This window comes from Rhinolophus ferrumequinum, chromosome 3, assembly GCF_004115265.2.
Source record: "Rhinolophus ferrumequinum isolate MPI-CBG mRhiFer1 chromosome 3, mRhiFer1_v1.p, whole genome shotgun sequence".
NCBI lineage: Eukaryota > Metazoa > Chordata > Mammalia > Chiroptera > Rhinolophidae > Rhinolophus > Rhinolophus ferrumequinum.
The window spans coordinates 12,389,921-12,404,916 of NC_046286.1; the positions used below are offsets into that span (position 1 = coordinate 12,389,921).

At 46.6% G+C, this 14,996-nt stretch overlaps 2 protein-coding genes across 3 annotated transcripts; one reads left to right on the forward strand and one right to left on the reverse strand.

Annotated features, from left to right (window-relative positions):
• The first annotated feature begins 4,883 nt into the window (after positions 1 to 4,883).
• RPL7L1 (ribosomal protein L7 like 1) lies at positions 4,884 to 10,083 on the forward strand. Of its 2 annotated transcripts, none has more exons than XM_033103173.1 (7): positions 4,884 to 5,201; positions 5,827 to 5,935; positions 6,604 to 6,764; positions 7,737 to 7,874; positions 8,533 to 8,642; positions 8,822 to 9,036; positions 9,414 to 10,083. In XM_033103173.1, exons 1-6 carry the CDS (start codon positions 5,161 to 5,163, stop codon positions 9,028 to 9,030), a joined length of 768 nt encoding a protein of 255 aa, XP_032959064.1. In that variant the 5' UTR covers positions 4,884 to 5,160; the 3' UTR covers positions 9,031 to 9,036; positions 9,414 to 10,083. The 2 variants fall into 2 exon arrangements, with proteins under 2 accessions (XP_032959064.1, XP_032959065.1); XM_033103174.1 differs by having other exon boundaries at positions 9,465 to 10,083.
• A 1,606-nt stretch (positions 10,084 to 11,689) lies between these two features.
• C3H6orf226 (chromosome 3 C6orf226 homolog) lies at positions 11,690 to 14,658 on the reverse strand. The gene is made up of 3 exons (XM_033100309.1): positions 14,523 to 14,658; positions 12,563 to 12,731; positions 11,690 to 12,405 (listed from the first exon to the last, which is right to left on the reverse strand). The coding sequence occupies exons 1-3, from the start codon at positions 14,656 to 14,658 to the stop codon at positions 12,009 to 12,011; spliced, it is 702 nt and encodes a 233-aa protein (XP_032956200.1). The 3' UTR covers positions 11,690 to 12,008.
• Positions 14,659 to 14,996: the final 338 nt, after the last annotated feature.

The window sequence follows — 14,996 nt, forward strand, 5'->3', positions numbered from 1 at the left end:
ATAGAACAATTACTGCTAGAATAATTCCATCAGTGGACGGATCCCCTAACATCTTTTGCAGTATTGCCCTGATGTCAGTCTTCCCTTCTTGCTAGAGGTAAATGTGTGTCCCTTATGACATTCTTGTCCTTCAGGCCCTTTGCAGCGGGGACGCCCCATGAAGGAAGAGGTAGAAGGGTCGCCTGGCTGCTTTGTTAGGCTCGGTCTCTGTGTTCCCCAGGGGCAGGCCCAGAGGGAAGACCAGGCACTGTTCTTTGGATGGTTTATGATTTGTGTGTGGGACACTGTGTTCCAGGAAAGGAGCCCTAGGACTCCGTGATGTAGAGAAAGGAGTGGATTACTGGGGGAAAAGGGAAGGAAAAAGAAGGAAAGCCCACCATCTGGGGGCACTGAAACAGCAGCGCTCTGGCAGGACTAGCTATGCTGTCCTCAGGGGCCAGGCCCTGGGGCTAGGCTCTGGCTGTGCCTCAGCCTGGTGTGCTCTCCCCGGCAGGACTCCTGGGAACCCAGCGGAAGGCGGAGGGCATTCAGCACCCAACATTTATTGAACAGTTCACAAGCGCTGTGCTAGGACACTGGGTGTATCGGTATGATTCAGGGATGGTTTCCACTCTCAAGGAGCTCACCATCTAGAGAGGAAACAACCAAATAACTACATTACATTTGGGAACTGACTTCAGTTTCAGGAGAGAGGAAATGGCTAAAATTCGCCCAGTCTACCACTTAGCAGAGAGTTGCCATCTATATTTCCATGCCCTGCTTCTTAGAACAGTTTCCTGAGTTATGTTTGAGAAAAAACTGTGATACTTCCTGCAGGAAGGAAGATAAAGGAATTTTGCAATTACAGTGTTAAATATGTGGAGAAATCTGGTTCAGTATACGCACAAATGGTAGGAGCACATTTGTAGTGTAAAGTGGATTCTGTAATATGAACAGCCATGTCTACATTGCTGCAGGCAAAGGGCCTTTATTAGAAACCTAATCTGTATCCCTAATAGGCCTGTGCTGTAGCCTGGCCTTTGAAACCCTGCAAAGGCAAGAAGAAGATCCTTAGGGGAAAAAAATCACTTCTGTGAAGGTCAAGAAAAGCAGTGCGATGGGGTGGGCAGAAAGTGCCTTTGGCAGCAGAATCTGGAAACAGGTCCCACTACTTCATCTAACACGTAATCAGGTATCTTCGTGCAAGTTACTCTCAGCCTCAGTTTCCTGGCCTATATATTAGGAAGACTTGTCCTGACCCTCCACTTCTTGGGGTGTAAAATGAGATGTTATTGAAGAAGTGTGGAGGGTAGAAAAAACTAATGTTCCATTACCCCTGAAATAATTCAGAAGAGGTTTGGGTTTTTCTCTCTTGCTTTTGGTCTTCCCTTCTGCACACTGACTGTCTCTTTACTCGTTTTCCTGTGTCTATCCTTCACCCTCCAAAGGCTGCTGCCCTTCACCTGTTGTCTCTTTTTTCCTTCCCACTTTTGTTCCCTTATGCTTGTTTTTCATCAGGATCAAAGCTGTCATCCATGTTGTCTTCCCCAACTCCAAGCTCAGCTGGCTATTCTCACATTATAGAAAGTCCTCACTTAATGTCATCAATTGGTTCTTGGAACTGCAGCTAAACAATGAATAACAAAACCAGTTTTACCATAAGCTAACTGATATTTTTTTAAAAAAGAGTTAAGTTGCTAAGGCATCTCATCAATGTTATTTAAAAAATGAGGTTATTCGAGGATCTGCTGTAATCTCTTTCCCACCTGCTTCCTGATAACCCATGTCACCCTCAGAGGAAGCAACAAGAAAAGCATGAAACAAAATGAAGTCGGCTGCAAGGGGTCATAATCCACGAAAGGTTTGGGGCAGATGGGAAATTGCAGATGGAGCCCCCTTTCAGGTGTGTTGGGTGTGGTTTTGCCTGACCCGGAAGGCCCTGCTCAGTTATATCTTAAGTGAAAAAGAATAGGATTCCAAATAATCCCAAAGTGCAGATAACACTGACATAACTTATTATGGGATGTGTTAGCAAAAGGATCCTGGAGTCAATTCAAAGAACCTTAAAATTTGGTCCTGAAAGGAGTCTTTAAAAACATATAGTCAAGTGGTTTCTAAAACAGGCAAATCACAAGAAACTACCGTGTTTCCCCGAAAATAAGTCCAGGTCTTATATTAATTTTTGCTCCAAAAGATGCATTAGGGCTTATGTTCAAGGGGATGCCCTCCTGAAAAATCAGGGAAACATAGTAACTACCTAGAGAGCTTTCTATTTTCCCTTATTTTCAGGGAAACATAGTAACTACCTAGAGAGCTTTTTCTTAAGACTAATAAATATGTGATAAACAAAGGGCATCCCACAAAGTGTAAGTCTTCTTCCCACTCCAGACCCCACTCCCATTTCCCAAAAATAACACCCGTCCATCAACACCTTGTATAACCTTCCAAAATTATTACATATAAATACATCTATAGCCCAAAACCAAAAACTAGGACAATTCTCGTACACCCTCTTCTGTATCTTTCAAATGCAATATGACACAGACATTTTCCAAATATCTGGGAGTACTATAAGTCAGATTCTTCGGTTGCAAGCAACAAAAACCAATCTGGTTAACCAGCATAAAGGAGTTTTATAGAAAGGATAGGATTTAAGGGAAGATTGAAAAATCACATGGCTTGAGAAAGATAAGAACAAGGAAACTCCAGGTCTCACAAGGTGGAAATCCTTAAAAGTCTTGCCCCAAACCTCCTACATTTCTTCCACCATTACTGCTCAAGATTCAAACCCAAAGAAGAGTTTTAGGTCTCATGCCCCTCTCAGCTCTCCCAGAAATCCTTTCACCTTCCGTATTGGGAGGACAAGCATTTGGATTTGGTACTCCACTCCCACAAAAATGTACACGATGAGGGAGAGACCAGTCCATGAGAGAAATGGGATACTGTTAGGAAATGGGAGTGGGTATCAGCAGGCCGAAAAAGGAAAAACACCATTGAGATTTCAGGACTCGAAGACCTGCCTCATTGCATATAATTGCATAGCCTTCTATAATTTAACTGTTGCCTAGTGATGGACAACTGGAGTGGTCAAAAAAAGAAAAAGAGGCCCATGAGGACAAGCTAAAAAGAGGAAGATTGTTGAGGCTATAAATGTCCATGCCTTGTTTTCATTCAGTAACCTCATGAAAAAAAATCTTCTTGCCTAGTGTTAGGGTACATGGTTGATGCTCAGTAAACAAGTGTTCAGTTAGTAAACGATTTTTGGTTGAAGAGGATGCTATCCCTTTTTCTCTGCATCAGTCTTGAGGTGAGGACGGCTTTGGCACTGGGAATAAGCACTCTCCTAGCACCATCTGCTGGCATTGCAAAACCTTTCCACATTCTGGTCTCCAACGTCTTTTCCACCAGTATTGTTGGTATCCCTGAAATTCCTCCACTCCCTAGTACGGTCAGGACCGCAGAACCTACCTTTTATCTGTAGACAGGGGAAGTTAGAAAATACTGACTTATTTTTGTTCCTTGTTTACCTCTAATGGATGTCTTACACTGGTGACCCTCCTGTTTTTGGCTGTTTACAAAGTAAGACCGTGGTGAGGTGCTGAAAGAACGAGAAAGCTTCACAGCAGTCTGTGACCTCGAAGATTGTGTTGTCCTTTGCCATTTATTCATCAGGTAGTAAGCTCTGTGCATGGCCCTGTCTTTCTGATTGGACCAATTACATGATACGTACCCATATGATGCCTTGAACTTAATTAACAAGCCCCTGCAGGTGTCCCTTGTGATAGGTGCTGTAGAAGATACAGAGAAGTCGGAGTCAAGTTCCCTGCCTTCAGAGCAGCCAATCCATTAGGGAAACCACACAGGACAGGATAGTCTGTGGTGATGCCTCTAATTGCTGACTGTCAAATAGTGACATTGCCCTGGACTCGGGATAACTAAATACACTGTGCTAGATATTTGACAATGCCTGGAGACATTTTTGTCACAACTTGGGGTGGGGGTGTTACTGGCACGTAGTACATAGAAGTCTTGGATGATGCTCAACTTTCTACAACGCACAGGACAACCCCCCCATAACAAAGCATTATCTGGCCCCAAATCCCACTAGTGCCAAGACTGAGAAACGTGCTAGACCCTTAGGATCAGCGATGAGCAAGGCTGCGTAGTCCCTGCCCTCCTCGTATCATGGGGGGAAATGCTGAAAAATACGTGTTGAAGGACTTCACCGACAAGAAGGAGACTACTCTAGAGCCTTGCCAGCCCATAGACCCAAAGCATGGGCATCGCTCTGAAGCATGTTTAAAATGCAGCCTATCGACCCACCCCTTCCTGAATAAAAATCTGCATTTTGAACAAGATCCTCAGGTAACTCCTATGCACATTAATACTTGGGACGCGATGCTCTCGAGGTTTCCAGAAAAGACCAGGACTTGAGTTGTTTTTCATTGTTTTATGAAGACGAGGAGAAAAGGAAGTGTATTCCACGTGGTAAGAGCTGTATGAGAGGAGATGGCAAAGAGGAATTCCTAGTTTTCGGTCCAGCGCTAATAATTAACATAGTGTTGACTTACTGTCAGACTTTGTGTTGAGCCCTTTTATAGGGAGTAGCTCATATAACCCTCGTAAGGCTATTAAATAAGGTCCATTATTATACACTTTTTATGGGCAAAGGTACAGATCAAGGACCCACTGACGCAGCTGGGCAGATAGAACTGGAGCTGCATTTCTTACCATCCTAAATCGTCCATAAACACCTCCACCCACACGTGAGAGCCATAGCTATAGCCCCTCAGTTCTCTGCACCCAGCGAAAAGGGTGCGGAGATCGCCTGCGTTTCTTCCCCGAGCAGCGCAACGGTGCGGAAGCCGGAGGAGCGGCGCCCGCCCTCCACCGGAAGTCAGGTGCATTGTGGGAAGCGTTTATTGTTGGTAAAGCAGCCATCGGCGTTATGAGAGTGTAGTTTAAGTGAAAAGGGCTGGGTTTTGAAGATGACACAGGCTCTAAATCGCCTGGAACTGTAGCTGTATGCAACTTTTGGCAGGAACCGGGGTTAGCAAGACCCCCGCGGTACACTGCTTCTACTAAGACGGCGCTGGCTGGCTGGGTCGTAAGCCAGGAGACGTCTCTATGGTCAGGTAAACATAGAGCGGTTCGGCTCTTCCTCACGTGGTGGGACTACGCATGAGCAGTAGCCGCAGCATTGTAAAGATGGCGGAGGAAGAGTAAGTATTTGGGGCTTTGAATCTCTGAAGTGGGGAGATGAGCATCCGGCGCCATCCCTGGTGTTTATTCCTCGGTGGCGGAAAATAGGGTTACTTGTGGGCTGAAGGAAGAGCATAGAAAAGGCTCCAGATAACAGCAGATGGGGGTGAAGCGTGAGAAGCCGTAGGGTTCCAGCGGGCAGGCGGAGTGGAGCTGTAGTGAAATTCGGTTTACCTCGAGGGGCGAAAATTGATTTTCAGGCAGCGAGCTGAATAGTGCCAAGTTTGGGTTCTCCCAGCCTGACTTAGGTATTTCCCCTGCAATTGGGTCTGCACTCACTCTAGCCCCACAGGGTTTTACTAGAATCTCATCGCTGCTAGTGTCTAAGAGGCCGTGTCAGTAAAAGCTGCACTGACACATACGAGGACCAGTGGCTCAAGGGTTCTTAACTTTTTTTAAGGCTTTGGGGCCGAGGGAATGTTAGGCCGTTTTGAGGACTGCAGCCAGAAACCACGGGTTTCAGGAGAGTCTCAGTCCTTAGGAATTTGAAGGCAGGAGTGTTTCCGGAAGCCTGGGAAATAGTTTGGTAATTCATTGAACATTTGTTTCCTAAATATTGTCGCTGATCTCAATTTTCTGTATTAGGCAAAGAAAAAAGATCCCTTTGGTTCCAGAAAATCTCCTGAAAAAGAGGAAAGCTTATCAAGCCCTCAAAGCTACCCAGGCAAAGCAGGCACTTTTGGAAAAGAAGCAGGTAATAGTGGGCAACCAGGAGGAAGGAATTAAAATTTGTATTTGGTGAGTTTTATCCAGCGCGGGTTGAACTAGATTTGACAATACTTTCCCCCATCCGTGTATATGGTTCATGTCTTCATTTAGCAAATATTTACCAAACACTTTCTGCCTGCCAAATAATGGAGCAGCTTGTAAAGGAAAAAGTAGGGTGAAGATTGTACCTGCCATGTTTATACCAAGTGATTTGAGAGGCCAAATGTCCTTGTGTACCTGGAAGAAAACATACATATTTTTTAAATGTGCCAAACAATTTGGTTATTTGCTAAATGTTTGTGGATAAATACGTATTTTGGAGGCAGGAAATAAAAAGCTCATGGCTTATTTTATACTTTGTGATGCTTACCTGTTCAGTTCCATAAACGCTTGTTGGTAAACACTAACTAACAGCATGTGAACTAATTTTTTTATTTAGCAAGGACTTTTCCCAGTAGCTCCCACATTTTTCTCAACTACACCTTTACTTGGGTATCTCGTTTTTTTTCCTTGTATAAGAGTGCAGGAGTTTGCTCCCCTTCGTAGAACATAGGGGGAAATAATCTCTATCAATAGTGAGTAATGCATTACTGTTGGGAAAGTAAAGATGACTAGAGACAAAGTGGTGATAATGACCTGCCTTCTCTGTGACAGAGGAAAGGAAAAGAGTTCAAGTTTAAGCGACTGGAATGGTTCCTACACGATGCCTGGCGGCAACAACGTGACAAAGTGCGCCTCAGACGACTAGAAGTGAAACCTCATGGTTTGGAAGTGCCAGATGAACATTCCTTGGCCTTTGTTGTACGCATCCAAAGGTAGTAACGTACCTCTCCCCCTCCCCCTCCCCCTCCCCCTCCTGGTCAGCTGACCTCAGATTACCTGAGGCTGGGGCAAACGAGTCAGCTTTAGACCCCTTTCTAGGGGGATGGGATAATAGGCCGTGAACCACTAAGGCAAGTTGTGCTGGGAATTCAGGGTTGAGTACAACCTAGTTTTTGTCTTCAAGGTTGAGGAGACTGATCTTGGGTAAACAGACATGAAAACACAGTTAAGTGCTGTGAGGGTCAAGTGCTGGGTTGGGGGTAGGGCTGGGGGAGCTGTGTGTTCTGGTTTAGGACACTTCTAAAGCAGGAATTTGAACCTGAGGCCTGCAGACGTAAGGCTGTCAGTGCTAAAGGAAGGCTCTCCAGCGTAGATGCGCAAAGTCCTGAAGTGGTGTAACCAGGGCATCCTTCTAGGAACTGAACCAAGGTCAGGTATGAATAGATGGCGCGTATTCAGTGCTAGGGAGAGTGCATAAAGCTTTTTATACATTGGGTGGGGTCTTCCCCGCCCATACCTACGTGCACATGCAGCTCTGCCTCTTCCTATTTCCCCTACCCAGTCACCCAAACCAGAAACTGGTGGGTTTTAAGTGTTTATGAGCCTTTTATTAGCCTCCAACCACTGTCCCTAGTCCCTCTCCTGTACTGTCACATTAGCTTCCTAACTAGGTTTCCCTGCCTCTGGTGTCATACTCTCAGATCTGTCCTCTCCTCAGTGATTGTCAAAAAGAAATCTGATCATGTCTCCTTAAAGATTTCCTGCCCACAGAAGCAAGTCCAGCTTCCTTGGTGTAACGTACCTCTCCCCCTCCCCCTCCCCCTCCCCCTTCTGGTCAGCTGACCTCAGTAAGGCACGGTCTGTGTCTTACTCTCTGGCTGCCCAGTAGTGTTGCGCATTTCATAGGTGCTGGCTGGATTGGCATAAACTGAATAGAGCCTGACTTCCTCTGCTTTTCATTTCAGGATTAATGGGGTGAGTTTAACGGTGCAGAGGACCATTGCAAGGCTTCGCCTGAAGAAGATTTTCAGTGGTGTTTTTTTCCAAGTGACCCCCAAAACCATAAAAACACTGCGTGTAGTGGAACCTTATGTGACCTGGGGGTGAGTAAGGTTTTTGTGTGTGTATATTCACGTAAGATTGTGTTTGAGCGTGTTGAGAATTTTAGGATCCACAGGGTACTTACTGTTCTCCAAAGCTTGTGTTGAAAGAACATTTTGCTGTGAGCAAGTCACCAGAAATCAACCTTGGAATATGGGGCAGATGGTGCAGGAGACGTCAGCGCTGCTGATGATGTACCATGAGCAGTACCGTGCAGGGCTTGTTCATTTATAGGCTAAGGCGAGTAAGATAAGCAAAAACAGAAACTAATTCTTGGAGTCTTGAAGCAGAGCTAGGAGCAATGTTTGTGTTAAGACTGGGTGTATTCCTTCAACTATTAAAATCCAACAAAGGTTTGGATTTAATTTCAGACTCTTCCATCATCTTGTAGATGGTCACCTACAAGATGAGTAGAGGGTCACCTAAGGCCTTTTTTTTTTTCATGGTGAACATTTATATCCATAAATTTTAATTTCTAATTACATTAGTCGGGGCCACTCTGGTTTTTTACCACCTTCTTCACTGTGTATTCTCAGGCATCCCAGCGGTGCCTGAGGAGGAGAGGGTAGTTGGGAGAATCTGTCCTCAGCCAGGCTGCAGGACTAAATGGCCCGTGTGCCAGCGGATGGCTAAGGCTGTACTTGATTCTGCATCTCATAGATTTCCAAATCTGAAGTCTGTCCGGGAACTCATCTTGAAACGTGGACAAGCCAAGGTCAAGAATAAAATCATCCCTTTGACAGACAACACAGTGATTGAGGAGCACCTGGGTGAGTGTATCTAGGGGTCAGTTTTAGCAGACAGTAGGATCTTTGGTGGTCTTGATGTGGGATCCAGATCGTATTCTTGGAGTCCTAAGAACCTGCCAGAGGGCCCTGCTCTGGCATATGAGAGCGTTGCAGTATATGCTGGGGAAACGTTAAGTAAACTGTGCCCTTATGTTTCTTAGGGAAGTTTGGTGTCATTTGCTTGGAAGACCTCATTCATGAAATTGCCTTCCCGGGGAAGAATTTCCAGGTGATCTCAGGGTTCTTGTGCCCTTTCCATCTCTCCGTGGCCCGTCATGCTACCAAGAATAGAGTGGGCTTCCTCAAGGAAGTAGGCTCACCTGGCTATCGAGGTGAATGCATCAATCAGCTCATCCGACAGCTGAACTAAACCCAGGTGAGGCGGGGCTGCGAACTGCCCTTGGGCTGGCTTTTGATGGGCTATGCCTTGCCACTTAGAAATTCTTTTTGCATTTACCAGTGTTTGAGAGTAACTTTAGCATTGGGGCGTGGGGGAGGCTGGTATTTACACGTCTAATGGATGGAGATGTGCTCGGAAGAGTGATTGCCTGGTTAGGACATGGGACTCTGTATCCCAGGAGTTACAGGCTAGAAAATGTTGAGTAACAGAATGTCTGCATTCCTGTGGTTATTTAGCTGGAAATGGAGAGAAGATAATACCAAAAACTAATTTCAAAAGAATTTGAAGATCTAAGTCATCTATTTTGTGGGAGGAATCCTAACTTTTTGAAATTGCTCTGTTATTACTTTTAGGTGCCAAGTGACAGTGAATTTGTATGATGAAATTCTTTTTCTGCCTCCCAGAATATCTGAAAGCACAATGCATTGGAAGCACGTGTTTGTTTTTTGGAATTGTTATCCAGTATCTTCAAAGGAGACTATTTGCTGCTGTATCTTCAGAAACTGGAGGGGAAGAGTCAGGGCAAAGATGGCAATATTCCTAGCAGGCACATCTCATCATAACCCAATTCCAAAGGAAAAGTCCCCGTGTTTTCCACATTGGCGGCTGCTGCTGCCACCTCTGAAATCAGCGAGGGATTCGTGCCATGGAGGGGTCCTGTTCCGTCACATCTTCTATCCAGGGGTTTAATGTTGGTGGATGAATACCCAGGCACGAATACAAGATGGCAGTATTCGTGCCAAGCCCAGGGGCACACTTGACCCTGGGGTTCCTAAGGCCTTGTTTTGGAAAGAACTTGTAATACAGTTCAAAGAGCACAAAAATGGTGCTTAGTTGTCTCTGCTGTGAGTCTGTGTTCTAACTTTCCAGTGACAGCTTTGCAAGCTCTCAGGCTGGGCTGGCTCTCAGACTGTCTGGTGGCTTCCTTAACCTAGCCTGCACTGGGCTTAGTCCTTTACTCGAGCTCAGGATTTTAACCCATTGGATCTGTGAGAAGGGAAGGACCCTTTCCCGAGGAAAACATGCACTCAGATTTTTGCTTGGAATTTCAGCGTGTTCAGACTTTTCTCAGGGACCTGTGCGCCTTCTGGGAGGAAGTCCTGCACTATCAGGATGGGTTCCCAGCCCGGACTTGCTAGTCTGGTTCCGTGTCCTGTGGAAGACCACGGCACCGCGAGCTTTTTACCTTCAAACCAGTGGGTGTTTCCTATGCAAGGACACAGTGGTAGAGTGTGAGCCCCTGTGCATCTGTAACTCAGGGAAATGCCCTCCATTTATTTCTGCTGGGCTTCAGGGTGGCATTTTCTGGTTTCCCCGATGATGAGTCCTCTGCGTAAAATACCCAAATTAGGCAAAAGTAGACTGTTTTCTTGCTCTGGTAGGGATGAAATTAGCACTGTTTGTTTAGAGCCTTTCTTGCATATTCTAGACTCAGCTCCTCCAGAAGGGTTGCGCTCTTATCTTGCTGGTAATGATGTCATAGACCAACACTCGGGCTCCTGGGGACGTTAGACCCGAAAAGAGTCCAGTCCAGCTTGTGTTTATCACCAGTGTCCACCCCTAGGTGGGTCTTCCCTAGGTTCCTATCAGTTGCCTGAACCTGCCATATAAGCAGTAGGGGAGGGTGTGGCAGGCCCAGCTTAAGACTTGAAAACGTGTTTAGCCATTGTGTCCCCCGGTCCCTGAAGATCATCTTTGCTGGGCTCATGGGGCCCCCAGACATAGCTGTGAGATTGAGTTAGTGGTATGACAGTTCCTTAAAATGGGCCAGGTGAGGAGGTAACTAATTAGGTTGGTTGGCTCAAAAGTTAACCTGTCAGGAATACGTGTTACTCGAAAGCGTGAAATCAGATTCAAGTGATGTGTCAAAAAAGTCATGGGAAAAGAGCAATCGTGTGGACGCCCAGGGTTTATATCCCTGATCTATCTTATACTAAATATGGGGGTGTTTCTACTTTTGCTTATAAAGTAGGGCTAATAAGGGTAGCCTGTTGGTCTCACATGAATATTAAAAGGATTAAGCAAAATAAATTTTTAAATTGGAATTCTCTATAAATAAATAGAGGTTATAAAAATTATAAATTTCTGTATCGCGTACCGTGGTATACCATTCCCTGGACAAGTGGGAGTAGCCTTATTTCTTGGAAAAGCTAGACCTATTATATAATCTGATATTTCCTGTAGACCTGTTCTAGGTGTAGGAAACGCTAGTTTCAGGAAGCAAGAGTAAGTGCACGGCGTGGCCTATTTAAAGAACTTGACCTCAGAAGGTGGTTGTAAGAACATTTCCTCAGCTCTAAGCTTCTAGCCCTTGGCCAGACCCATCTAGTTCCCAGAGCCGAGGATTCTAGGGATTTTAAAAAATTTGTAATGCTTTGGGATTTCATTCATTGTATTTTTTAAATCATTCCGGGGCCAAATTTTATCAAACCTTTCATTCTCTTCCTATCTGAAGAGGGGCTGTCTAACATCAAAATGCCACCTGAATTCCCAGTTCACTTCCACGACCACCGGAATAAGCCGAAGTGGGAGATACTGACGTTCTGAACATTCCTAAGAAACTGTTCCCGTGGGTCAGACCCCGTTAGGGGGTCCTAAGTAGCATTTTTAAAATGAAAACATCTATGCATCGTAGATAAGTATGAGATTTGTTTCAATTATATGTAAAGACAATTTTTTAAGAGAGTATCATGATACGGAAATACGGGTACAAAACAACCCCGACGGTGCTCCCCGGAGGCTTAAGTGCAGCTGAGACCGGTCAGGGCGGAAGCACAAGAGGAACAACTGGTCGGTGCTGTTCTCAGTCCGAGCTGAGGCCGAACAGTCAAGCCCACCAGATCGCCGGTGTCCTTCAGGGAGGCACGGTCGTTGCATCCGTGGGTCGGGGCTCCTTCAGGCGCTTCCTCTCCCCGTACTCCAGGGTCGGCGAGGCCTGTGGCCCAGGCCTAGAGCGGCGGCGCGGGGGCCTCCGCCGAGCCCGCTGCCTCCCAGGGCTTGGGCCTCCGTGGGAGCTGGGACGCCGTGGGTTCGCCATGGGTCGCCGCGATGTCGCGCCTTTTCAGGCCCGGGAGCTCCCGGCCCTGCTGGACCAGCTGCAGCAGCTGCGAAAGGGTCACCGAGGCCTGGGCTGACTCCGCAGTCGTGAGAGCTGGGTCCGACGGGCTCGCATCGCCGGCCGGGTCCATGTCGGTGCGCAGCTGCTCCGCCGGCGGAGAAGCAAGCACTTCCGGGTGGGATGGGCGCAACCACTGTCGAAGGGGATGCAGAACGTACCAAGGCGGCCCAGAAAGGGGGGAGCACTTGAGAACCCTAAGCGGCTCTGCGCAGAAATGCTCCACACACACACAATTTAGCCACACACACACACACACACACACACACACACACACAATTTAGCCCACCCCAGAACCTCCAACGTGGAAGGCTTTAGAAGAAACTGGAAGGCTTGCACAGAACGGACCGTGCATGTGGAGACGCTGGTGCAGGCCAAACGACCCACGTTTGCACACGGGCACAGGCACCGCGCTTGTACTTAACTTTCGCGAGCACGCAGAAGTGCACACGTCCAGGGACACATGTAGACACGTGGTCGGGGATAATCTCCATCCCGGGCTCCACGGCAGCTGACAGAAAATAGCTGTGCAGGTCTCTCCAGTGGCCCCGGAGAACTGGGAATAAGGAACAATACGACAGAGCCTCGCCACACTCTTCCCATTTCCTGCCATCAAAACTTCTGGTGTTCGCAAAGGGGGTGAGAGAAGATGAAGCCAGGCCACGTGTGCTACAGTCCCTCTGGCTGCTTGGAAAGTCAATGCCAGTAATGCCCAGGTTTCTAAATTTATGGAAAGCTAGCCTGATCTGACAAACACCAGCTTAATCAGGTAACCCACTTTGAATTGCTGTTACTAGGACAAACTGGCACTGCATGTCTCCTTATGTGATACCTGAGGACACTACACCTGTAGAAATACTACATCACTGCCAAAAATGTTCACTCTGAATCTGATCTTGAAATGAACAGACAAACCAAAGAGAGTCATCCTGCTAAATGACTTTTCTGGACACTTTATAAATGTTAATGTCGTAAAAGACAGGAAAAGACAAGATTGAGCAACTATGTTAGATTATAGGAGATAAGAAAAATACAAAGTGTGATCCCAGATTGGATCTAAGATGGGGGGAACATCAGTTATAAAAGACAGCACTAGTCAGCTCGAGATTTCCTCACACTACTCAGATGGTGTGCGATTTAAAACTTATGAATTGTTTATTTCTGGAATCTTCCATGTAATATTTTCAGACCATGGTTGACCACCCGTTAACAAACCACAGAAAGCAAAATTGCAGATAAGAGGGACTACCGTGTATCTGTTAAATTTCTCGAGTGCGATAATTGTGCTTTGCTTATGTGGGAGAATGACCTTGTTCATACAAGATACATCTGAAGTATTTAGGGGTGAAGTGTCAGGATGAGGGGGAAAGAGAGCAAATTGTGGCAAAATTGTTAAGAATTGGTGAATATAAATGGTTTGAAACTTGTCAAAACAAAAACCTGGAAGAGGGGGATCTTGAGAGTCTGGAGAAAACGGACCACACTAAGTGGTGAATAACAGAGAATTTGGCTGGCCTTTGTCCCTCGTTCCTGGGAGGGAGACTAAATTTTTAGAATGTTCCAAGTATCAGGAGTGATATTCATGGTTAGCCCTGATAATTTATGCCACAAGGTGACTCATGGTGGCCCCTAAATAGTTTCAGGACTGGGGCTGGCCATGCTGGAAGACCAACCATGTGATTAGAGGGTCCACGTGAATGAGCCATGTGAGGTCCAGGGGAGGCGGAGCCTGGAGATTGAGCCCAGGTCCTAATCCACCTCTGACACTTGGGAGCTTTGGGACTTTGGAGCAAGTTGGTTCACTTATCTGCACTTCAGACTTCCTGTCTGTAAACTGAGGTAGTGTCTGCCTCACAGAATTGTTCAGCAGATTCAATGGGATAATGAATGATGCCCACAAAGGCAGTTACTCATACTCTTAGCAGGTGAGTGGTGGTGCTGGCTGTCTTCTGTCAGCCCCGCCAGGTCCTCTCTCTTGTCCACCCAGCTTCCTGTACAGAGACACCTACAGACGTCTTCAATAAGCTCCCTTACTCTCTGACTTTGGGGTTTGGACAACAGGGGAGCCAGCAGAAGAAAGGAGAAGGAGGTCAGGGTATTTATTGTCCAGTTCCCCTCCCTACAGGATCACCACTGGCAGGGACCCTCCCCACAGGTCTCTGGCTTTGGGCCCCTGCCGCTGCTCCTTTCCCTCATTTTTCAGGCCTGTGACTAGTCCCAGGTACTGCATTGTCCCTTAGGAGTTCCCTTCATGCTGCCACATCTCTGTAAATAGTTCTTTTATTAAATTCTTCTCAAATTACCCAATATATTATAAGTGTGTCATCTATTGCCTGCCCATACTCACCAAGACAGGAATCGGATCCAGGAGCAGCCTCAAACAGGCTGCTGGGATTGATCATAAATTCAAGGAGTGCAGGGGAAGCCTCCTGCGGAGGGGGAAATGCGCCCAGGTCATCCACTGCGTGCAGAGGTATCACCATTACTCAAGTGGTCATTGGGGGTGTCGTGGGATGAAGGGTAAGGTACTGCATTGCTGAGGTGAGGAGATGGGAGATGAAATGGCTATGGCTCTTCTTCACGAAGGCATGGATCACTTGGCTTCCCATGGCCACGGGGACACGTACGAGGAAAGGAGAACTGGAAGTTATCAATGTCTGACAGGAGATGTGAGTGAGCAATCAGAACACCTTGATGGCACCTGGAAAGCAAAGAGGGTTCATATGGCTGAGGACTCGTCCCAGGATGTCATTGTAAGAGTTGCCAAGTTGAAGTGCTAAGTAAATACTTAGCCCTCTAGGTCTCTTCGACTATGATAAGG